The 25342-nt window shown below is 46.9% G+C and overlaps 1 protein-coding gene across 1 annotated transcript in view; it reads right to left on the bottom strand.

The window, feature by feature from the left end:
* LOC144691134 (protein polyglycylase TTLL10-like) overlaps positions 1 to 25342 on the bottom strand; it is a 53509-nt gene that overhangs the window by 14521 nt on the left and 13646 nt on the right. Inside the window, exons 3-6 of the mRNA XM_078559201.1 lie at positions 23549 to 23669; positions 12602 to 12690; positions 10815 to 10986; positions 1312 to 1483 (exon numbers count right to left, since the gene is read on the bottom strand). Of these exons, the coding sequence (XP_078415327.1) occupies positions 1312 to 1483; positions 10815 to 10986; positions 12602 to 12690; positions 23549 to 23669 (554 nt within the window). The remainder of the gene's footprint in view (positions 1 to 1311; positions 1484 to 10814; positions 10987 to 12601; positions 12691 to 23548; positions 23670 to 25342) is intronic.

Raw genomic sequence — 25342 nt, 5'->3', positions numbered from 1 at the left:
GGCTGGATAGAGCTGATTACTTGAGTTTTTAACAACAGATTTAGCATTAGCATATTCCATGTTATATCCAAGACAAAAGGTTGCATTCTAGTCCGTAATCTTTGCTTAAAGTTTTTTGGGACAATTTTTACTTGAGAAAATAAGCGTTAGCAATGAGATAATGGCACAAACATGGTGCCAATCGCCTAATGAAGCTGGTAATGTAACTTAACGAAAGATCTGAATCTAATTTATGAACCCACGATTTTGCAATTGTTCCCACCCTTAACGTAACAACAATAATTTGCATTTGTATATCATTTTTTAAATGTGCCATGGTGATTGAAAATTGACCTTAAATAGAACAGTAGGAGGTCATCCAGCTGCTTCAAACCTGCCCAGCATTCAATGAGATCACGACTGAACGACTCAGTTTCCAATTCCTCACCTTTGTTGCTCATCCCTTGACAACCTTAACTATCAAAAATCTATCAATCTCGGTCTCAAAAATTTCCTTTAACCCAGTTTGACAGTCTTTTGAGAGAGAGTCCAAATATCTCCAAAGTGGTTCATGATTTCACTCCTATATTTCCTAGCTCTAATTTTAACATTATGTCCTCTTGTTCTGGATTCTCACGTGAGAAGGAATAGTTTCTCTATATCTACCATACTGAACCTATTAATCATTGTAAATGCCTCAAGTAGATAACCTACTGAATCTGAAGAAAGAGACATGCTGTCAAAGCTTTTTGTCTTGCACTCATCAGGACAGATGCAAGAATGCCAAATTTTAAAGGGAACAACAATTCATAATACATGAGAAAAGAGGTGCTGATTGGCAGTTGGTCGATTGATCAAGACTTTGCACCTTTTTGAAATAGACAAAAGCATGGGGACAAAGCTCCCTGATGCATTTGCCATGGCAACATTTTCTCATGCAGCATAAATTGTTCCCTTTGAAATTTGGCATTCTAACATCTGTCCTGACGAGTGTAAAATGAAAAGCACGTCTTTTTTCAGCAATTAAATCGCCCTTCACTCAACATTCTGTGCTTAGGGGACTACAAATAAAGGTTATGAAACCTATTCTCATAATTTAACCCTTCAAGTCCTGCTACCATTCTGGTACCTGGATTCTGACAGTTAGGCTACAACCTCAAATCACCCATTTTCAACAGAAAATAATAATGAAACGTAATTGTGCCTTTCGGGTACCTTTTATTAAAAACAATACGGCGTGACAATTAAGATTTTAAGATTCCTTTTGTTCCTGAGTTCTCTGGGAGGAGAAGGAGGAAGAAGGTGACAGCATTTTCCTCACATTCAACTTACCTGGTTGGTCAGGTGACTTGTCAGATCATCAGAAAATGGATCATATATGTTGCATGTTGATCTGGCATAACCATGGTGAAAGAAAGCCAAAAAGGGCGTGGTGCAGGCGATCAGGAAATAGGAGCGGACATCAAACTTTCTACCTTCTAAGAGTAAGGGCTTGACAATGTATCTGTTTGGGTAAAATGCACAGGCTTGTTAGTACAATTCTACGGACAGGTATTTCATTCTCAGCGTTTCTAATCTGAGTTAAATGTAAGGACTCTTTCAAGAATCCTTATTTATTTTTGTGTGGCACAGAGGCAAGTGATGTCCTCTTGCATCACCATGGAGCCAAGAATCACAAGTCAATTTACAAAGACTGTGTTGGGGGTGGGGGCATGGGGGGGAGGTTGGTGGAATCCTATTAAAGTTATCACCATTCTACTTTCCACTCATGTTATTCTTGCTCAAACTGATTGCAACCAGGGTTAATACCAAGCACCATGTCTTCCATTAGATAAGGCAGAGTGCAGTCAGCTGGTCAGACCAATATGTATCATATGACCATATAAAAAAAGAAAAACATCTTGCATTTATATAGCGTTTTCCACACTTACTGGACATCTCAAACCATTGTACAGCCAATGATGTACTTTTGAAGTGCAGTTACTGTTGTAATATAGGAAACGCAGCTGCCAATTTGCACACAGCAAGCTCCCACAAACAGCAATGTAAGAATGAGCAGATAATCTATTTTTGTGGGGTTTTTTTCTTTTAGTTACTACTTCAGATTGCTCTCCAGTGACCCGTTACAGACAGAAAGAACGTGTACACACATTGCACCTATTTCAGCTAAACAAAATAAGCGATAGCCATTTGCTGGTTCATTCCTCAGGGCAATGCCTTGACCAGAGTCAAGCTGCCTGGTTTAAAATTTAAACAATGTTTGGCAGTTAACTGTCAGTCACCATTAACTGGTGCATTCTCCACGGCAACGCCTCTACCAATCAGAGTCCACTTGCCAACCAATCAGCATTCTTCTCATGCAGTATAAAGTTGTTGCTTCCCCTGACATTGGTATTCTTGCAATTGTCCCGATGAGTGCAAGACAAAAAGCTTTGATGAAATGTCTTTTTTCATCAATACTCAAGTTCTGTACTCCCCTGCTCTTCTTCAAAATATTGCCATGGGATCCTGTACATCCACCCAAGTTGGTTGATGGGGCCTCTGGTTAACATCACATCCAAGAGATAGCACCTTCGACAGCGCAGTACTCCCTCATTGATTTTTGTGCTCAAACCCTGGACTGGGACTTGAACCCAGAACCTTGTGACTCAGGGGCAAAAGCACTATCAACTGAGCCACAGCTGCCACACATTGATGGATACATTGATGGTTAGGGAATGATCAGTGGGACCATCAAACCTTCCCCACAAACTCATGGCAGCTGGAGCATCACGGTGAGACACTTCCACTTGTGATTCTTACATATTAACTTGATCACTGACCACAATGTATGGCTACCCCAAAGAATAGTGTGGGGGAATAGGCAAACAGATTTAACTCTAAAATTCTGCTTGAATAATATAAGTTTTCCTCTCTTTACCCTGGACCAGGCATTGATTATGCTGCAAGTTTGCAACAAATGTAACAGAGCAAGGCACTAACTAAATCGACGGTGTCTAAACAGATTGTTTGATCATTATCTCATTGCTATTTGTGGGAGCTTGCTGTGCACAAATTGGCTGCCTTATTTCCTACATTCGAACAGTGAGTACATTTCAATAAAGCAATTGATTGGCTATGGAGTGTTTTGAGATGCCCTGAGATTGTGAAAGATGCTATATTAGTGCAAGATCTTTTAACCCAACAGGAGATCTTATCCCGTTCTAGTTGATTTCCTATGAGACAATAAGAACAAGTGTAGCCTTCAGGTGAAACTGTGTTAGAGGGCAGGCGATAAGTGGATCAGGACATGCAGACATAATTCGATTCCCATTTTAAAATTAAAGGTTCTGTCCTTGTCTTCAGATTTCCACTGTTAATATCCCCACTCATGAGTGCTCATGGTCCAGTGGGAGCGATATTGGATTGGCCCCGAAAATGGGCACAGGGATCACGTTACGCGATTAACCCCCACCTGTTGATTGTAATGTAGGCAACCCATCAGCTCTGTGCTACCTGCTCATTTAAGTGATCTCTGCATCCACCCAGTGCTAACCATCGGCCAGGTGTAGCAGCAGGGGGCCAACATGGTGAGTGGCGAGTACCACTTGAAGCTAGCCTGTACCTCTTAAATTGAGGATGGATCTTAGGTGCCGGGGATTGTGGTTGAAGAGAATCTGACCCGAGAAATAGTGAGGAATGGAATGTGAGAAAGCACAGACTCCAAGCTTTTCGGACACCACACCAGAGGTCTTGGTGGAGGAGATGGAAAGGAAGGTATCCACAAGAGGGAATGAGGCCACCATGAACACAGTCAGATGGCAGAGGGAGCAGATAGCCATGGAGGTCAATGCCTGGAGTCAAGTCCTGAGGATGCAGTGTTGTTAGAAGTTCAATGTCCTCACACGAGTGATTAAGGTCAGTGAATGCATCTTCAAATACCATACCCTACCAACTACACCAGTTGCCTCAACCGTTGCTCAAATCACCACACCCCCATCACTACCTACTAACAATCTCTATCATTAAGGGTATGCACAATGAAATGTTTGGTACATTGGCAAGCCAACCCTAAAACTTGTGCTTCTTTCAATTTAGTATGTTGTATTCACTACTCACGATGCTGTCTCCTGTGCACTGGGGAGACCAAACACAGATTGGGTGACTACTTTGCAGAACACATTGGCTAAGTCCACAAGCATGACCCTGAGCTCCGTCTGTTTGCCATTTTAATTCACCGCCTTGCTCTCATGCCCACATTTCCATCCTTGGCCTGCTACAATGTTCCAGGAAAGCTCAACACAAACTGGAGGAACAGCATCTCACCTTCTGATTAGGCATTTTACAGCCTTCTGGACTCAACATCGAGTTCAACGTATTGAGATCATGAACTTTTCTTTCATTCATGGGATGTGGGTGTCACTGGCTAGGTCTGCATTTATTGCCCATCCCTAATTGCCCTTAAGAAGGTGTTGGTGAGCTGCCTTCTTGAACTGCTGCAGTCTGTGTGGTGTAGGTACACCCACAGTGCTGTTAGGGAGGGAACTCCAGGATTTTAGCCCAGTGACATTGAAGAAACAGTGATATATTTCCAAATCAGGATGGTGAGTGGATTGGAAGGGAACTTCTAGGTGGTGGTGTTCCCATATGTCTGCTGTCCTTGTCCTTCTAGGTGGTAGTAGTCATGGGTGCTGTCTAAGAAGCCTTGGTGAGTTCCTTCAGTGCGTCTTGTAGATGGTACACACTGCTCCCACTGTGTGTTAATGGTGGAGGGAGTGAATGTTTGTGGATGGGGTGCCAGTCATGCAGGCTGCTTTGTCCTGGATGGTGTCAAGTATTTTGAGTGTTGGAGCTGCACTCATCCAGGCAAATGGGGAGTATTCCATCATACTCCTAACTTGTGCCTTGTAGATGGTGGACAGGCTTTGGGGAGTCAGGAGGTGAGTTACTCGCTGCAAGATTCCTAGCCTCTAACCTGCTTTTGTAGCCACAGTATTTATATGGCTAGTCCAGTTCAATTTCTGGTCAATGGTAACCCTCAGGATGTTGATAGTGGGGATTCAGCGATGGTAATGCTATTGAATGTCAAGGGGCAATGGTTAGATTCTCTCTTGTTGGAGATGGTTATTGCCTGGCACTTATGTGGTGCGAATGTTACTTGTCACTTGTCAGCCCAAGCCTGGATATTGTCCAGGTCTTGCTGCATTTGGACATGGACTGCTTCAGCATCTGAGGAGTCGCGAATGGTTCTGAACATTGTGCAATCATCAGTGAACATCCCCACTTCTGACCTGATGATGGAAGGAAGCAGCTAAAGATGGTTGGGCCTAGGACACTACCCTGACGAACTCCTGCAGTGATGTCCTGGAAATGAGATGATTGACCTCCAACCACCACAACCATCTTCCTTTGTGCTAGGTTTGACTCCAACCAGCGGAGAACTCCGTCCTCCATTTTGATTCTGTTTCATTGCCACATGTTGGTCTGAATCCTGTTTTTCATGTTTTTACTTTTGGACAGAGCTGTATATTATTCTAGATTCACACTCACTCTGGACCAATGCTCTGTTTCTTTACTACGACCATTAATATTCCCTTTGCCTTTTGTTCCATGACATCTTTGTCCTTTAATCTCTCCCATCCTCTACCAGACCTTCCCTTTTGTGCTTCCTCTCCCCTGTTTCAACAGCATAAGGCACATCACACTTCTACCTTCCTTCAGTCCTGAAGAGTCATATTTGACTCAAAACATTAACTCTGTTTCTCTCTCCACAGATGCTGCCAGTCTTGCAGAGTATTTCCAGCATTTTCTATTTTTATTTCAGATTTTCAGTGTCAGCAGTATTTTGCCTTTATTAATGTCAAGGAGCTTAGAGGAGACCAGAACCAACTTGGCCCAGGGCTTTGAATTGCTGGCCAACTCCACTTACACGTTTGTGGATCTAACCATAATGCAGTGTCTGATGGCCAATGTTTCAGCTTCCATTGCAGCACAAGCTGCAGTCAGCCAATGTCTGTGTGCTGCAGTGGAAGCTCAGACTGCAGTCATGTAAGGCCAACTTAACTGCTGCCATTAGGTTTGTGGATTACAGTGGCCAAAGGGGTTTACAGGGTGTCACAGCAGTCCAACAGATCACTAGATTGCTGATGCTTCATCCCAGGGGAGTTGAGTGACTCCATGGAGCACAAGCCTGATATCTTTTCTCAGGAGACACAATGTCTCCTGCCACCACAGCCACTCCACCGGTCTCCTTTCTGTTGCCTGCGGGTCAGCCAGCCCAGACTGTTGCCTTCAATGTTGAGATGACGCAGTCCAAAGACAGGCTTTCTAGGTCCAGAGCTGCTCATCCCCCAAGATCATCTGCAGTCTCCTCCACTGAAAGTCAGCAGACGGTCACCAACCATGCTGCAGCCACTGGGAGAACACTCCATAGGAGCACGAGGACAGGCAAGGGCATACAGAAGACAAGAACTGAGAGAATGTACAAGAGTGATTCGTTGACTTTTGTATGCAATGGGGCATTATTTCATTTATAAATTTGTTTTGGATTGTTTAGTTTTTGTTGTTGTTTTTATTTCTGCATTGTGGCCAAGTAGATGATGATAGTCAGTGACAGAGCAAACTAAAGTGTGATCCTTTTACCCACCTCCAATATTCTCCCTCCACTTGGACCCCTCCCTCTGGATTCTTACCTTCTCTTGATCTTTTCATTGAGAACTGTCGGCGTGACATTAGCCGTCTCAATTTCTCTGCTCCTCTCACCCATTCTAATCTGTCTCTCTCTGAACTCACTGCACTCCGTTCTCTCAGGTCCAACCCCAACATTGTCATCAAACCCGCTGACAAGGGTGGTACTGTTGTCATCTGGCGCATTGACCTCTACCTCGTGGAGGCTGAGCGTCAACTCGCAGACGTTTCCTCCTACCTGTCCCTGGACCATGACCCCACCACAGAACATCAAGCCATTGTTTCCAGGACTGTCACTGACCTCATCTCCTCTGGAGATCTTCCTCCCACAGCTTCCAACTTGATAGTCGCCCAACCTCGGACGGCCCGCTTCTACCTCCTACCCAAAATCCACAAACAGAACTGTCCTGGCAGACCGATCGTGTCAGCCTGTTCCTGCCCCACGGAACTCATTTCTCGTTATCTTGACTCCCTTCTCTCTCCCCTTGTCCAGTCCCTTCCCACCTACATCCATGATTCCTCTGACACCTTACGTCACATCAACAATTTCCAGTTCCCTGGCCCCAACCGCTTCCTCTTCACCATGGATGTCCAATCCCTCTACACCTCCATCCCCCACCAGGATGGCCTGAGGGCCCTTAGCTTCTTCCTTGAACAGAGGCCCCAACAATCCCCATCCACCACTACTCTCCTCCGTCTGGCTGAACTTGTTCTCACACTGAACAATTTCTCCCTTAACTCCTCTCACTTCCTCCAAATAAAAGGTGTGGCTATGGGTACCCGCATGGGCCCCAGCTATGCCTGTCTCTTTATGGGGTATGTGGAACATTCCTTGTTCCAGTCCTACTCCGGCCCCCTCCCACAACTCTTTCTCCGGTACATCGATGATTACTTCGGTGCTGCTTCATGCTCTCGTCGGGACCTGGAAAAATTTATTAATTTTGCTTCCAATCTCCACCCCTCCATCATCTTCACATGGTCCATCTCTGACACTTCTCTTCCCTTCCTTGACTTCTCTGTCTCAATTTCTGATGATAGACTGTCCACCAATATCCATTACAAGCCTACCGACTCCCACAGCTACCTCGACTACAGCTCCTCACACCCCGCTTCCTGTAAAGACTCCATCCCATTCTCTCAGTTCCTTCGCCTCCGTCGCATCTGTTCTGATGACGCTACCTTCAAAAACAGCTCCTCTGACATGTCGTCCTTCTTCCTTAACCGAGGTTTTCCATCCACGGTCGTTGACAGGGCCCTCAACCGTGTCCGGCCCATATCCCGCGCATCCTCCCTCACGCCTTCTCCTCCTTCCCAGAAACATGATAGGGTCCCCCTTGTCCTCACTTATCACCCCACCAGCCTCCGCATTCAAAGGATCATCCTCCGCCATTTCCGCCAACTCCAGCATGATGCCACCACCAAACACATCTTCCCTTCACCCCCCTTGACGGCATTCCGTAGGGATCGTTCCCTCCGGGACACCCTGGTCCACTCCTCCATCACCCCCTACTCCTCAACCCCCACTTATGGCACCTCCCCATGCCCACGCAGAAGATGCAACACCTGCCCCTTCACTTCCTCTCTCCTCACCGTCCAAGGGCCCAAACACTCCTTTCAAGTGAAGCAGCATTTCACTTGCATTTCCCCTAACTTAGTCTACTGCATTCGTTGCTCCCAATGCGGTCTCCTCTACATTGGAGAGACCAAACGCAAACTGGGCGACCGTTTTGCGGAACACCTGCGGTCTGTCCGCAAGAAAGACCCAAACCTCCCTGTCGCTTGCCATTTTAACACTCCACCCTGTTCTCTTGCCAACATGTCTGTCCTTGGCTTGCTGCATTGTTCCAGTGAAGCCCAACGCAAACTGGAGGAACAGCACCTCATCTTCCGACTAGGCACTTTACAGCCCTCTGGGCTGAATATTGAATTCAACAACTTTAGATCTTAAACTCCCCCTCCCCCCATCCCCACCCCGTTTCTTTTCCCCCCCCACCCGCTTTTTTTTTCAATAATTTATATAGATTCTTCTTTCCCCACCTATTTCCATTATTTTTAAATCTAAAACTAAAACCTTTAGTCTTTCCACCCCACCCCCACTAGAGCTGTACTTTGAATATCCTGTTTTCCATTCTTAATTAGCACTTTTCTCAGACAAAGACCACCACCTTCAACACCTCTTTGACCCTTTTGTCTGTGACATCTTTTGATTATTATCTGCTCACACCACACCCTCAATGTGTCTCTTTCCCCCCCCCCCCCCCCCCCCACCCACCTTAAACCAATTTATATTTCTCCCTTGTTGAAACTATGCTGCAGTTCTGCCGAAGGGCCATGAAGGCTCGAAACGTTGACTGATTTCTTCTCCGCCGATGCTGCCAGACTTGCTGAGTTTTTCCAGGTAATTCTGTTTTTGTTTTGTTTTGGATTTCCAGCATCCGCAGTAGCTTTTAGCTTTTTGTTTTTATCTAAAGTGTGGGGCTGTTGGTGAATGGGCAGTTGGCATTGCGATTATCATGGACAGCCCAGGCAGAAAGCGGCTGTATAATTTTCCTCCTCTTCCTCCTGTTTCTCATTCTCCTGCCCTTCAGCTGCTCAGCAAGCCTGGCCTGTCCCCTTGTGATGATAAGTTTGTGGCATACACAGCAGACCACCCAGAATCTTAACGTGTGCTCTGCCAAGTAATGCAGGCCTCCTCCAGAGCGGTCCAGGCAGCAGGAGTGTTGTTTCAGCACCTCAATGGTCTGCTCTATCACATTTCATCTAGCAGCACGACCTTTGTTGTATGTATGTTGTGCATGTGTATGTGGTTCGCACACTGGGGTGATCAGCAATGTCGTTAGGAGATAGCTCTCATCACCCAGTAGCCACCCTTGGGTTGGACGTGATGGCTCAAATGCAGTTGGCATGGTGACTGCTGCAGAATGAAGGCATCATGATTACTGCCAGGATACCAAGCACTGACCTTCAAGAATTGCTGCCTTTGGTCACACACCAACTGGACGTTGAGGGAGTTGAATCCCTTTCGGTTCCGATATAGGGAAGAGTTGACCTGGGGCGCCCACAAAGCGATGTAAACGTAGTAAAGGCATCAGTGCACCGTGGGGAGGCCTGCATCCCCAGCGAAACATCATTCTCACTCCACCTGCTTGTCTCTGGCAAGAGAGAATGAAATGTGGTTAGCTCTCTTTGACTAGAGGCTCATTGACATCCCTGATGCAACAATGGATGGCAAACTATGAGATGTTGCAAATATCATCAGTTTCAGCATGGAAGGAGCCTGATGTGTAAAACTTCATGGCCACCTTCACTGTCACTAGCAATGTGGTCCTCGCCCTGCTCTGAGGTTGCACTTGTGGCTGCAGCAGGTAGAAGATTTCAGTGAGGACATTGTTCCTCACTGAGATTCGGCTAAGAGAATTGTTCCCTGAACACCCTGAGCATATAAGGCCTCCTGCTGAGAGCCCTTCTCTCCCTCTTCAAGCAGCTTGTCCTACTCTGTGTGGCTGCTGTTCATTCTCCAAGTTATGCTGTATTTCAAGGGGAATGTCTGGGAGCAGCAAATCAGTTTGAGCAGCATTAGCACTTGCCACTCCATTCCCTTTCAACTTTTAAAACTTGGAACAACTATACTAAGCACCAAACACTTGTAAAATCAAAGCTACGGCCAGAAGAAATCAACCAGCAACTAATCAGTAAGTAGTTGATGATCCCTTTAAATAGTGTTGAAAGCACATAGAGCTGTGGAAGGTTAAGAGAGGGCATTGGCTGGCACATTGAGTTTCATAAAGGCACCATTGGTGTCAAATCAGCAACGCACACTGGTTGACAGCATGAACTGCCTGTTCTGTATTCTTCCAGTGGCAGCTCAACGTGTGTACTAGCACCTACACCAATATGGCACCTGATGCAAGTGTGGAACGTACCATGGACGCCATTTTGAAGCTCTAAGGACACTCGTAAATCCATAAGCCAAAATTATCGTCCAATGTCTTCACAAGGAAGGTGGAGATATAGTTACAGTCTGACATGTTTATATAGGTCGTTTTCATCATAAACCTGAGTCTAGGAATTTGTAATGAAAAGTTGACATGCAGTGCAGGTACATGTAATACATTATAGGTGAAACCATTCGTGATCCCATTTTTTTTTTTAACTTTGTTCTCATTCACCTTTGCACCACTCTGTGAATGATGGAATTATAGTAAGATGGTTTGATCATTGGGTTCTCCTCAACACTTATCAACTTTGCACGGAACACTGCTAGGTCTTCCCGAGACTTCAGGAGGAAGATCCCTCGGCCCTCTTGTAAATTGGAAGGTTTACAAATCCAAATCTGCCCATCTGCGTCAAAGGGTGAGAAACAGAAAACAAATATGTAAAGCAAGAAGCACTGTTTTCCTGTGATCATTCTCGGTCATGGATAACTGCAAGCTTGGGCTAACACCATCTACAGAACGCAAATAATGGCAGGCGAGGGGAAAGGGCAGGCACTTTAGCTTCATCTTCATTTGTTCAGGTTTGGTGATGATGCAGGGGAGGCGCCTTGTCAGAAGACATTTGGAGATTGGGGCTGGAGGACAAGAGTCATTTTGCTTGCTCTACACCATAAAATTGTAAAGACATCACGACCGGAGCAATGTATTTCCCAGGGAGACCAAGGATGAGGCAATAGATGCAGGACTCTCAACAAAGGGACATTTTTGGACCATGAATCATGCAACATGAATTTTGATTCTCAGCACTTTTCTTTCCTCCTAGTGGAAAAGGCAAGCAATGCCAGAATTCAAATTTAAAAACTCTCTTCCAAAATCGTCTCAAGCCATAAAAAACAGACTCAGTGGCCAGTCTCTGCTGAGTTCACCGGCAACACTAGAGAATCTAAAACTGGCCTTGGTGCTCCCGGTTTTGGCAGGAAGGGTGTGCTTGGGTGGGGATTGGGAGATGGGGTTGGAGTAAGTCACAGTGCTGCCTTTTGGATGAGATTCTAAACCAAGGCCCCATCTGCCCTCTCAGGTGGACATAAAAGAACCCATGGCACCGTTTCAAAGAAGAGTAGGGGTGATCTCCCCAGTGTCCTGGTTGATATTTATCCCTCAATCAACATCACAAAAACAGATTATCTTGTCATTATCACATTGATGTTTGTGGGAGCTTGCTGTGCACAAATTGGCTCCTGCATTTCCTACAGTCCAACAGTGACTAAATTTCAAAAGTTTTTCATTGGCTGTAAAGCACTTTGGGACGTCCCGTGGCCATGAAAGGCGCTATAGAAATCCAAGTCTTTTTTGTTTTCTTTTAATTGCTACTTCAGATTGCTCCCCAGTGACCCGTTGTGAAATGTGCATACATGTGATGTTTGACTAAAGCAGGCATGGAAAAGCAAAACACTGCGGAAGCTGTAAATCTGAAATAAAAACAGAAAATACTGTAAATACTCAGCAGGCCAGGCAACATTTGTGGGGAGAGAAACAGAGTTAACATTCGTGGCCTTCTGTCAGAATTCCCATCAGGACAAGAATGGCTTTGGCTTACAGCACCCTCCATATTCTAATTGTCTGTGACATTCACTGTCAAAGCTAATATGACACATAAAGCATAGTATCAATAAATTAAACAGAAAGAAGCATCCTACAGTTTCTTAAACTGTTTTAGGAGCCATTCAGAATAGTCATTGTTATGAAGATATGCCAGAGGGCAAAGGATTAGTAGCATATTTTGGCACACATATATACACAGACATACATACACACATATTATATATACATTGATCACAGACAGAAGGGACAGCAATAGGATACTATACAAATTATATCCCTTAATACCTCGTGAATTAGGGGTAAGACAATTAGTTTGAATATACCATGTACAAAGTGGTAGAACATAAGTTCATGGCTGCAACTCCAAACATGGGGAAGAGGAGAAAACTTATTTAAATTGGGAGGAAGAAAGACTTTACCTCTGAAGGTATCAAAAAAGAGTTGGCGATCACCTTGCACATCAATGCGGTACGACTCGGGGAAAAAATCATCCAATCTTATGGACTTACTACATAACATGAGAAAAAGAGAAAGTCACAAAGTGCAGACATGCAACTGTTAAGAAACACATTAAAGTTTACAGGGCAGTTATATTGAGATGATTTAATGAAAAAACCAGAGCTGATCCCTGGTAACGAAGCATTAGCTGTAAACTGGACTTGATATCACAAATAAGAAATGCATTTTATTGCACACACCTACAGAGGCTTCAAATTTGGCACAAAATGTGGAGAGCAGCCAATTGCGCTGTTGTTGGTCGCACCAGTAAGACTGGCCCAAGTTGGTGGCTTGATGCCAGAGTGATGTTTTGCCAGCTCTTGGAAAATGCTGGAGTGAGATGATGCCAAAGACACCAACATGTGTTATGTATTTATTCACGTGGGCATCGCTGCCTAGGTCAGCATTTACTGCCCATCCCTAATTGTCCTTGAGAAGGTGGTGGTGAGCCACCTTCTTGAACTGCCGCAGTCTGTTGTAGCGTTCAAGTGACACTAGAGACGAAGACGGTTGAGGTCCGAACAAGACAATGGCTTTAATACAAGTGTGCACACAGGGGGCACAGCTTGTGGAGAGACTGCCTCCCCGATTGTAGTCACTCACCATCCTGACTATTGCCATTCCTTCAATGTCACTGGGTCAAAATCCTGGAACTCCCTTCCTAACAGCACTGTGGGTGTGCCTACACCACATGGACTGCAGTGGTTCAAGAAGGCAGCTCACCACCCCCTTCTCAAGGGCAACTAGGGATGGGCAATAATTGCTGGCCCAGCCAACGAAGCCCACATCCCATGAATAAATTTTTAAAAATATGCCGGGCTACCACCAACACTGTTCAAGACGTGCTATCATGGCAGAGTACCCTGAGTGCTGATATCCATGATACAGCTCGGGTAATGTCCGTCGTATGCACTCGAGTGCTACCACTCATCCACCCTTTCTTTGGCTATCATTTGTCTGTCGGCTGGAGTGAACGGCACACATTTTGAGAGTGTCTATATTACATCACCCTGTCCATCCCATCTCTGCTCCTGTGTTATGGGTGCCATTGCCAAACAATTCCCCACTTTGGGTGATAGCGTGGGACTTGGCCCATTATACGGAGGGGGGTGGGTTCCACCTAACGTCACTATCATATCGCGCGTCTTCCTCGTCTAGACGAGTCCGATCAAAGTCGTTTCTATCTATAGCCATGAACCGTGGCCCAGGTGCTTGTAAGGCCCTGACCTTGGTCCTCTTGTCGGTAATATCCGTATCTGTTTCCTCAATTCCAAATAGCTACTAATTACAAACACTATTGCCTTATCTTCCCTGTCCTTATTCTGTGTATCCCACCAGGTATTTTGCGCCACTGGTGAACCCCTGGAATTCCAGCCCTTTTTCATCATCTTATCTGTTACTTTCTTTCTATTATCCACCAAAAACTTAGTTATTGACCCCCTCAGGCCCCCAACTAAAGGTGTCATTATCTCAGGTGGTCACCACCTCGTGTAGCTTCTCCTTATATCAACGGCTGTCCTTTTCCCCTGGCCCCTGCCCTGTGGTGATGCTTGCCCCTACCACACAACAGTTCTTGATCTACTCCACCCCGGTGATTCTGGTCTACCGGTTGTGTGATGGGGTTAATCCACCTGGCGGCTCGCAGCTTTGCGCGCTAACCCGTTGACTTGTTCCACACCCACCGCCTCCAAATTTGATCTCAGTGGTCCGTTTGTCCGGCCGCCAGACTAACACCCTACCCATGAGTGGTAAATAACGGTACTCACCCACTTGGTGCGACTGGTCGTCCGATTCCCCGGCCACTAGTAGATTATCCTGCCGACTGCGCCAATTGTTGTAGTGTTCAAGCGACACTAGAGACGGAGACGGTGGAGGTCCGAACAAGACAACGGCTTTATTATAAGTATGCACACAGGGGACACAGCTCGTGGAGAGACTTCCTCCCCGGTTGTAGTTCGTTTTACACATTTATACACTTTACAATCATGTCGGGTACTTAGGTGTTCTGCTTATCATAAGACTACAAGCTATGCAGAACTATTACAGTACTTTGCATTTCTTTGTGAAACTAGACGGGTTGAGGCATTTTATAGTGGCCATGTCTCTTTGGGTTTTAAAATAGGTTTCTGTTATCAGTTTACAGCAATCATTTCATTTTAAAGTTAAACGAGTTTCTGCTTTACATATATTACAGTAGTCATGTCCTCTTTGTGATTTTAGACAGGTCTCGGTTTTGAGTTAAATATGTTTCGACCCCTTTTGATGCCTACAGCCTTTCTATATAGTTGGCTAATCATTTCTGTATCTATATCTTCCTTCACTGTCCTCGTGTAGGCACACCCGCAGTGCTGTTAGGAAGGGAGTTCCAGGATTTTGACCCAGCGACAGTGAAGGAACATCAATATAGTTCCAAGCCAAGACGGTGTATGTCTTGGATGGGAACTTGCAGGTGGTGATGTTCTGATGCAGTCACTCTCACCTCACCTCTGGAGTTCAGGTCTTTTGTCTATGTTCTGACCAAGGCTGTAATGAGATCAAGAACAGAGTGGCCCTCGAGGAACCCAAACGGGGAGTCAGTAAGTAGGTTATTGCTGAGCAAGTGCCTTTTAATAGCACAGTAAATGGACTCTTCCATCACTTTGCTGATAATCGAAAGTAGACTGATGGGGTGGTAATTGGCCAGATTAGATTTGTCTTGCTTTTTGTAGACAGGATATACCTGGGCAATTTTCCTCATTGCTGGATAGATGCCAGTGTTGTAGCTGCACTGGAACATCTTGGCTGGGGGCGTAGCTAGTTCTGGAGGACAAGTCTTCAACACTATTGCTGGAATGTTGCCAAGCCTTTGCAGTATCCAGTGCCTTCGGCAGTTTCTTGATATCATGTGGAGTGAGTCAAATAGACAGAAGAATTGCATCTGTGTTGCTGGGGAGCTCAGGGGGAGGCCGAGATGGATCATCCACTTGGCACTACTTGCTGAAGATTGTTGCAAGTACTTCAGCCTTACTTCTCGCACTGATGTGCTGGGCTCCTCCATCATTAAGGATATTTGTGGAGCATCCTCCTCCAGTGAGTTGTTAAATTGTCCACCAGCATTCACAACTGGATGTGGCAGGACAGCAGAGATTTGATCTAAAAGATTGGTTTGGGCTTGTTAAGCTCTGCCTATCGCATGCTGCTTACTCTGTATGGCATGCAAGTAGTCTTGCACCACTCCAGCATCTTCTAATTAAAATAGGCTTGTCCAACTCAATGCAGCCTGCCAAACTTTGAAAAAATGCTGTAAGGCTGCTCATCCAATCACTTGTGAGCCTATCAGTAACAAATGCAGGGAGGAACCAAGCTGTGATTGGAAGAGCAGCAAAGAGTGGGAAGGTAAGTTTTAAAGGTAAGTCCCAGGGCCTGGAATGTGAGGCAAGATGGAGCGGAGCCCAGGTAAGCCTGAGTGGAGTGCGAGGAAGCCGTAGCAGCCCCTGGGCGGGCCAGAGCAGGGGCAAGTCAGCGCAAACGGTGCCCAGGTGAGCCCGAGTTGTGCCCAGGTGAGCCCAAGAGGGCCGCAAGGCAGCTGTAACAGGGCCCAGGCAGGCCAGAGCAGGGTGCAAGGCAGCCGTAGCAGAGCCCAGGTGAGCCCGAGAGGGGCCCAGGTGAGCCCGAGAGGGGCCCAGGTGAGCCCAAGAGGGGCGTGAGACAGACCGAGCAGGGCCCACTGGCGTCTGAGCAAGTGAGTGACTGGAGGTGGGGGAGAGAAAGGGCGGAATTTTCTGTGCCCGCTGGCACCGGGCGTGTTCAGCAGCGTGAGCAGACAATATGCGAAAAGGCCGGCAATCAGTTCCACGATGTTATGAAACCAGTTTGCGATCGTCCGCTCAGCCCGTCGATGGCAGCCACGTTCCCCACCATCGGACGTCGGGAACCTCATTGTAAAGCATTTGCATATCATTATAAGGCCAGCCTGCCAGAATCACCCCCCACCCCCCCCGACTGGATCGTCTGGCTAACCATACCGACGTGTTTCACAACAGTTTATATATAAGGCATGCACTTGGCAGGTGACACTTTAAGGGGAAGCTGGAGGTCAGTGCACAGTAACATTGCGCAGCGCTCGCCCGGGTCACCTGTTGGACTTCAGGGTTGAGGCTGCCCTGCGGTTGAAGGTAATGCACAAGCACATACGGGGTCGGGGTTGGGTGGGAGGGAAGCAGATACGCATCAGGAAGTCTTGTATAAAGTGACCATTCCTCTGCAGCTGAGACAGTTCAGATGTAGCCACACTAACATGCTTGGAGTCAGGCCCCTAGCTTATCTGCCCACTCAAGCATTGCAGAGGCGTGAAAGTGCCGCCAAGCGCTCCAGAGCTTTTCACCTCTTGGGCACAGACCGCAAAGTAATGAGCATTTTAGTGGACTGCAGAACAGTTGAGCGACTGGGCACATTGTACAATCTCCTTGTTAAAGCTGACCGTGGAGCAGGCGGAGGGTCTCACAGCCCCTTGCAATGTCATCATCCTGGTTTGGACCAGCCTCCCCCATGGTTCAAGTTAACAGTGCAGTCTTGCAGTCTGGGTCATGAGAATGCCTGCACCTGAACTGAGAAGCATGGAGCCCAATGGGCAAGGCTGCCTCCAATCGGTCAGGTGGAGTGGGGTGGAGGTGGTTGGGGTTTCAGGCCATGCAGTGCACTAAACTCTGGCCAACTGAGTGGTGGTCAGCACTCTCCAGCATGCGTTGCCCGGGACCAGGAGAACCAGGATGCAAGAGCAATTGGATTTGCCCAGATCTCAGGTTTCGCACAGGTGCAGGGTGCAATCGACCACACTCACCCGGCGTTCAGATCTCCATCGATTGTTACTATGTCAACCCCAAGGGCTTCCATTCGCTGAATGCACAGCTGGTGTGCGATCACCACAAACACATCCTGCAGGTATACGCACGGTTTCCAAGCATTGTCCATGACTCCTACATTCTCAGTTGGTAACAGATCCCTGACATCTTCCAGGGTCCACAGATGCTGCGGGGTTGGCTCCTAGGAGACAAGGGCTGCTCACAGAGGACGTGGCTGATGACACCCATGCAGCAGCCTCAGACTGCAGCAGAGCGACGGTATAACCAGGCAAAAACAAAAATAGCTGGAAAAACTCAGCAGGTCTGACAGCATCTGCGGAGAGGAAGACAGTTAATGTTTTGAGTCCTTATGACTCTTCATCAGAACTGAGTTTTTCCAGCTCTTTTGTTTTTGTTTCAGATTTCCAGCATCCGCAGTATTTTGCTTTTATCTTTGGGTATAACGAAGCTCTTGATGCAACTCGCAACTTGGTGGAGCAAACCATCGGGATGCTGAAAATGAGGTTCTGGTGCCTGGACTGGTCTGGTGGAACCCTGCAATATAGTTCACAGAGGGTGCCACACACCGTCCTCACCTGCTGCACCCTTTACAACCTGGCACTGCAACAGGGAGAGGAGCTGGCTGAGGAGGAGATGCAGGAGGTGAAGGTCTCCTCCAATGAGGAGGACAGCCTCGGCCTGCGGAGCTGGAGCTGCTGAGGTCACAGGAAGAAGGGATTCGGATGGGCCGGACACTCCTGGAGTCATCTGGGTGGATGGCCCTGGCGGGGTACACCTGCTGATCCTCCTACCTATGGGTGCCCCAGGCCCCGTGCTGACTCCTTGAGGAGGAGGGGTGGCTGGAGTGAGATCGAGCTGCCCCGCACTCCTCTCACGTACACACTGTTGGAGTTCAACTATGGCATCAGCGATGGAGTTGAGCCCGCGCAGCAGTACATAACGACGTCCTGGACCAAGGTCTCCATGGCAGCCGCCATCCTACCAGTGTTGACCTCGGTATGTTGGCATGCCAGGGCTATCACCTCACCCTGAAGGCAGACGGACTCCTCCATCATGCCTTGCAACCTGAGGAGCACAGCGGACACCCCTTCCTGTTGTTCCCGAGCTTGCCTTTGCAGCTCCAGCAACTGTGACATGATCGACTCCAAAGGCCCGTCATCTGATTTGGACTCAGCAAATTTCTGGTATCCAGCAGTCCTCCGAGTGCCGGAAAACTGGGAAGTCCCTGCTACCGCGGATTGGACGGTGCAACGTGCTCACCAGATTGTGATCCCGAGGCTACTCTAAAGCTAGGTCCCACCAAGGTGTCTGTCTCTGCACTGGTGGAGGGTATGGGTGAGCGCTGTGATGGGTCTCCTGGGAGGGTTTCAGTGGATTCCTCTTCTAAGCTTCCCTCAGGGCTTGATTGGAAGCCGTGGGTGGTGGACTCTCTTGGTTGTTTCCCAAATGTGCCTACAAAGGAGAGATAATTAGTGCATGACAGTGGTCTGTGAAACAGGACCCATCAGTCACATGGTTGTCCGATGGATATTGCACTGCTGGATCCTCACCTGGTAGAGCACCTCCGACCTCACCATCAGCACAGGAATGGTCCAGATCCTCGCCTGGAAAGATCTGTTTTCAAAGTCTGTGAGGACCTTGATTTCAGGCATTCCTCCACCGGTCTGCAACCTCTCCCCTTTATTGTGTGCCAGCTTGTCCTGCATCGATAGAGATGGAGAGAGTGTAAGCAGGATGCCTGTCAGGCCAGATGATAAGTATGCCTGGCATATGTGGGTGGTGAGTGGTCCCAAGGACAGGATGGGGACAATGAAGTTGTGTGTGAGAGAGTGAATGGTGATGTCCCTTGAACTGGCAGTAAGTGAGGGCCCTGTGGATGTGTGATGGATTTGAGAGTGTGTGAGTTGAGAGTGATAAGAAGAGTGACTTACCCTGGCAAAACGGAGGAGATCATTCATCCTCTTGCGACACTGGGTGGTTGTTCTCTTTTGTAGGGCATTGGCACTGATCACCGCTGCCACCACCTCCCAAGCCAGATTGGCAATGTTGCTGCCCATCCTGCGGCCAGAGCAGGAGGTAGAGGACATCACGACGAGTCTCCGCTGCATCCAAAAGGCGCTCGAGGGACACATGATTGAACCGGGGGGAGGGCTGCAATTCTTCTTGCCTTTCGGGGCCATGTCTTCCATGCAGCAGTTGTGGGCTGGAAGCACTGAGAGATGTGCGCATGGCTGCACTTTAAATATGGCACCCAGCGTGATGAAGCAGCGAGGTGATGGCGTGGTGGGTGAATGAAAGAGTGTGTGTAAGGAGGTGGGAGAGAGACAGAGTGTGAGGAGGTGGGGGAGAGAGATAGTGTGGAGAGAGAGAGGAATGGGGGAGAGAGAAGGTGTGAGGAGGTGGAGGTGGTGGTGAGAGTGTGTAAGGAGGTGGGGTGGAGGGATAGAGAGAGGAGGAAGGAGGCAAGTGAATGTGTGAGAAGGTGGGGGGGAGAGAGAGAGAGTGCAAGAAGGTGGGGGACAGAGATTGTGAGGAGCTAGGAGAGAGAGAGTGTGTGAGGAGGTAGGGGACAGAGAGTGTGAGGAGCTGGGGAGAGAGAATGTGAGGAGGTGGGGGGGGAGAGAGAGAGTGTGGAGAGAGAGAAGGTGTGAGGAGGCGGTGGTGAGAGTTTGTAAGGAGGTGGGGTAGAGAGAGAGAGAAGTGGAAGGGGGCAAGAGAGAGCGTGAGGAGGTGGGAACAAAATGGAGTGTGAGGATATGGAGAAGAGAGAGAGAGACAGTGTGTGTGGGGGGGAGAGACAGTGTGTGTGAGGGGGAGAGACAGAGTGTGTGGGGGAAAGAGAGAGTGAGTGTGCAGGAAAGAGAGAGTGAGTGTGCAGGAGAGAGAGAGAGAGAGTGGGGGAGAGAGAGAGAGTATGGGGAGGGGGAAGAGAGTGTGTGGGGGGGAAGAGAGTGAGTGTGGGGAGAGATAGAGAGTGTGGTGGGTGTGGGGGATAGAGAGTCTCTCTTAATTCCTTGGCTGTGATGGCCTGAGAATGTGTAAAGCGGTAGTGTTTGTCTTCCCTGCTGGCAGCTTTACATGGAGTTTGCTGCACAGAAGCAGGCCATTTGGCCCACCCCATTTATGTTGGTGTTTATGTTCCACACTAGCCTCCTCCCACCCTTCCTGATCACACCATCAGGGTAACCTTCTGCTTCTTTCTTCCTCATGTGTTTATGAAGTTCCTTGAATACATCCACACTAGAATCATAGAATGGTCACAGCATAGAAGGAGACCATTCAGCACACTGTCTCTGTGTCAGCTCTCTGCAACTGCATCTCAGCTAGTCCCACTCCTCCACCTTTTCCCATGTAGCCCTGTAAAACCTTCTCTTCAAATAATTATCCATTTCCCTTTTGAAAACCTCAGATGAATCAGTCTCCACCACACTCTCAGGCAGTGTGTTCCAGATCCAAACCACTTGCTGTATAAAGAAGTGGTTCTTTTGTTAATCACCTTTGGGTCTCAGCCTTCTGCCGATGGGAAGTTTCTCCTCATTTAGTCTATCCAGACCCTTCGTGGTTTTGAACTATCTAACAAATCTCTCAACCTTTTCTCCTCCAAGGAGAACAGCCCCAGCTTCGCCAATCTATCCATGTAACTGAAGTCATCCTCGGGACAATTCCCATAAATCTTTTCTGCACCTTCACATCCTTCCCATTGAGGCTGAACCAGTGTTTTATGAAGGTTCATAACTTATTTGCTTTTGTACTCTATGCCCCTATTTATAAAACCCAGGATTCAGTATAATTTATTAATTGCTTTCCCAACCTCCCCTGTAATGATTTACTCACATATGCACCCAGGTCCCTCTGCTCCTGCATTCCCTTCATAATTGTACCCTTTTTTTACGTCACCTCCTTATTCTGCTGACCAAAATGAATCACCACACTTCCCTATGTTAAATTGCATCTACCACTTGTCTGCCCATTCCACCAACCTGTCTATATCCTCTTGAAGTCTATCACTGTCCTCCTCACAGTTCACAATACTTCCAAGTCTTGCGCCATCTGGAAATTTGAAATTGTGCCCTGTACTTCCAGGTCTAGGTTATTAATAGAAATCAAGAAAAAAAGTGGTCTCTCTATATACCATCCCCCATCAGTAGTAAGTAGTTTTCTGTAATTCATGTTTTTTCTAGGCTTGAATTAAATAATTAAACAGTTGCATAATGAAATTCTAGCAATGCTAAAGACTAATGATTCTAAATAAATGGCTCAAACTAGAATGCCTACCGGCACTAATATTTATCACTAAAACTGACTTCTGGGGACTCAAATAATTAGCACATAGGAAGACAACACAATAGTCGATTTAGAAATGATCTGGCCAACACATTTCCTTAGAACTCCTGCACCTCAAAATTTGCCACTGGTCCTGTGTTGTAGCTTCACCAGGTCAACATCTCATCACACCTCATGGTGCTGCTCCTTCCTGCACTCTCTGTTGAACCAGGTTTGATTCCCCAGTTTGATGGTAATGATAGAGTGGGGGATATGTCGGGCCATGAGGTTGTGATTGAGTACAATTCTGCAGCTGCTGAAGGCCCACAGTGCCTCATGCCTCAGTTTTGAGTTGCAAGATGTTTGAAATCTATCCTATTTAGCACGTTGATGGTGCCACACAACACAATGGAGGGTATCACAATGTGAAGGCAGGACTTCGTCTCCACATGGACTGTGCGGTGGTCACTCCTAACAATATTGTCAAGGACAGATGCATCGGCTACAGGTAGATTGGTGAGGACAAGATCAAGTAGGTTTTTCCCTCTTGCTGGTTCACTCATCGCCTGCCGCGGACCCAGTCTAGCAGCTATGCCCTTTAAGACTCGGCCAGCTCGGTCAGAAGTGGTGTTACTGAGCCACTCTTGGCAATGGACATTGAAGTCCTCCAACCCAGTGTATATTCTGTGCCCTTGCCACCCTCAGTGCTTCTTCCAATTGGTGTTCAACATGGAGAAGCACTAATTCATCAGCTGAGGTGGGTGGCGGTAGGTGATAATCAACAGGAGGTTTCCTTGCCCATGTTCGACTTGATGCCATGAGACTTCATGCGGTCCAGAGTCAATGTTCAGGACTCCCAGGCAACTCCCTCCAAATGTATACCACTGTATTGCCACCTCTGGTGGGTTTGTCCTGTCTGTGGGACAGGACATATCCAGCGATGGTGTCACTACTCAAGGTACCATCAGTGTCTGGGACATTTGTTGAGTATTACTATATCAAGCTGTTGCTTGACTAGTCTGTGAGACAGCTCTCTAAATTTTGGCACAAGCCCCTAGATCTTAATAAGGAGGACTTTGCAGCATAGTCAGGACTAGGTTTGTCATTGTTGTTTCTGGTACCTAGGTTGATTTCATTCCTTTTTGTAGACTTTGGTGGTTTGATGCAACTGAGACACCTGGTAGGCAATTTCAGAGGGCATTTAAGAGTCAACCACATTGCTGTGGGTCTGGAGTTACATGTAAGACAGACCGGGTAAAGATGGCAGATTTTCTTCCCTAAAGGGCATTATAGTGAATCAGATTGTTTTTTAATTGGCAATGGTTTCATGATCACCATTACTGAAACATGATTTTAGTTCCAGATTTATTAATTGAATTTTTACAATTCCACCAGCTGCCATGGTGGGATTTGAACCCATGTGTCCAGAGCTTTAGCCTGGGCCTCTGGATTACTAGTCCAGTGACATTGCCACATCACCTCCCTTAATGACATTTGTCACCACACACGTGCAAGCTTGGGTGGTGAAAGCGCAGATGAATCTAACAGTTGAACCCGAGAATATGACCTACATTTGAAGGGAGTAAATTCACAACTAACCTGCAGATACGAAGAAGGGAATGTTATCTTAGATTCACTAAAATGCAATGGATAAATCTCAAATATCTGATTAGTTGGCTAAATCCTTGAATCGCTCCAATAGGTCTATTAGACAAGTCTTGGGGACAGTGTCTAGGGCACAGACCTATGGGCCAGAAGACTTACTGTGAATACTGGCCTTTTGAATACTTCATTGCTATCCGCTCGTATTCCTTGAGGGAACTGCAGAGGCCAGCCTTTGAGGTCAGGATCTTATTGTTTGGGATCTGGTTTAATATCTGCCTGCCTGTCAGAATGACACAACCAAAGGCACAAATGTTACACAGAAATCAATCAACAAGACACATTGGCCTAGAATTTGCTGAAATTGTTTTAGGAGATTTTCAAAGTGCCATATTTTAAAATGGCTTTCTTACTTTTCCTTTCACCCCCAATCTGATCTTTCTTTCCCTTTCTTTATTTCTTTTTCTGTACTTGATTTGACATTGTACACATCCATTCTAATTCACCCTCCTTCTCAGTCCTTCCCCTGCTTATTTCTCATTCCTATATCTCATTGGAAAAGGAGATACACTATTGGGCCTATTGTTCACCAAAATCCCAGATGCCCTGTCACCCTCGCTGCACCAGTTTCACTTCACACCTCCAGCAACCTTTTGGTAAAACGTTTTTGAGTGGAGGGGTGCAGAAACATTTTTAACTAACGGGGCACATTGTGATCGGCCTTGCTCCAGCAAATTCTTAACCATTATTCAGTTTGAGGGAATATTAAAGGCTTCCAAATCCTTGAACCATTTTAGATTCCTGAAAACCTTTGGCCTATACTATTAATTAGCGCTTTAATATGAAAGAAATTCCTTACATTAACTCTCTGAAATACCATGGAATACAGATTTGGACATCTTTTCATATTGATCACTCATGCTCTGTATCTCTATAATAGATACAATAAAACTTATCCGCCTTATAAAATATCTTTTTTTTATTCGTTCATGGGAAGTGGGCTTAGCTGGCCAGGCCAGGATTTATTGCCCATCCCTAACTGCCCTTGAGAAGGTGACAGTGAGCCACCTTCTTGAACTGTTGCAGCCCATGTGGTGTCACTACACCCACGGTGCTATTAGGGAAGGAGTTCCAGGATTTTGACCCAGTGACAGTGAAGGAACGATGATATAGTTCCAAGTCAGGATGGTGAGTGGCTTGGAGGGGAACTTCCAGGTGGTGATGTTCCCATACATCTTTTGCCCTTGTCCTTCTAGATGGTAGCGATCGTGGGTTTGGAATGTGCTGTCGAAGGAGCCTTGATGAGTTCCTGCAGTGCATCTTGTATATGGTACACGCTGCTGCTACTGTGTCGGTGGCGGAGGTGGTGAATGTTTAAGGTGGTGCCAATCAAGTGGGCTGCTTTGTCCTGGATGGTGTCAAGCTTCTTGCGTGTTGTTGGAGCTGCACTCCTCCAGGCAATTGGAGAGTATTCCATCACATTCCTGAATTGTGCCTTGTAAATGGTGGACAGACTTTGGGGAGTCAGGAGGTGAGTTACTCGCTGCAGAATTCCTAGCCTTCGACCTGCTTTTGTAGCCACAGCATGTGTAAGGCTGGAATCATTCTGAGCCACACAAACAGAGAAGATCTCGGGTTTAATCCAAACCTTGCTGCTGAGTCAGGCAAAGATGTTGCAATTGGCTTGAATGTCCAAGAGCTAGGGAGAGGGAAGTGTAGGTCAGGATTCCTGCTGATCATTAACTAGTGCCCCCAGGCAGGAAACTGCATGTGTACAGACACGGTCAAGTTCAGCTGTGATGCCCTTCCAGGTTTAAACAGCACATTGATACTTTTCACCTAGATATATACATTAGGAATGGCCATTTGGACATAATGCTGGGATAGGGCATGATGACCCAAACTGAGTTATGTCTTAACCACCTTCAGGATAAGAGAAAGGAAAACATTTTGATG

The sequence above is a fragment of the Cetorhinus maximus genome, chromosome 15, assembly GCF_964194155.1.
Source record: "Cetorhinus maximus chromosome 15, sCetMax3.hap1.1, whole genome shotgun sequence".
NCBI lineage: Eukaryota > Metazoa > Chordata > Chondrichthyes > Lamniformes > Cetorhinidae > Cetorhinus > Cetorhinus maximus.
Note: the sequence above shows the minus strand (reverse complement) of the source record. Positions and strands in the feature narration are given on the sequence as shown.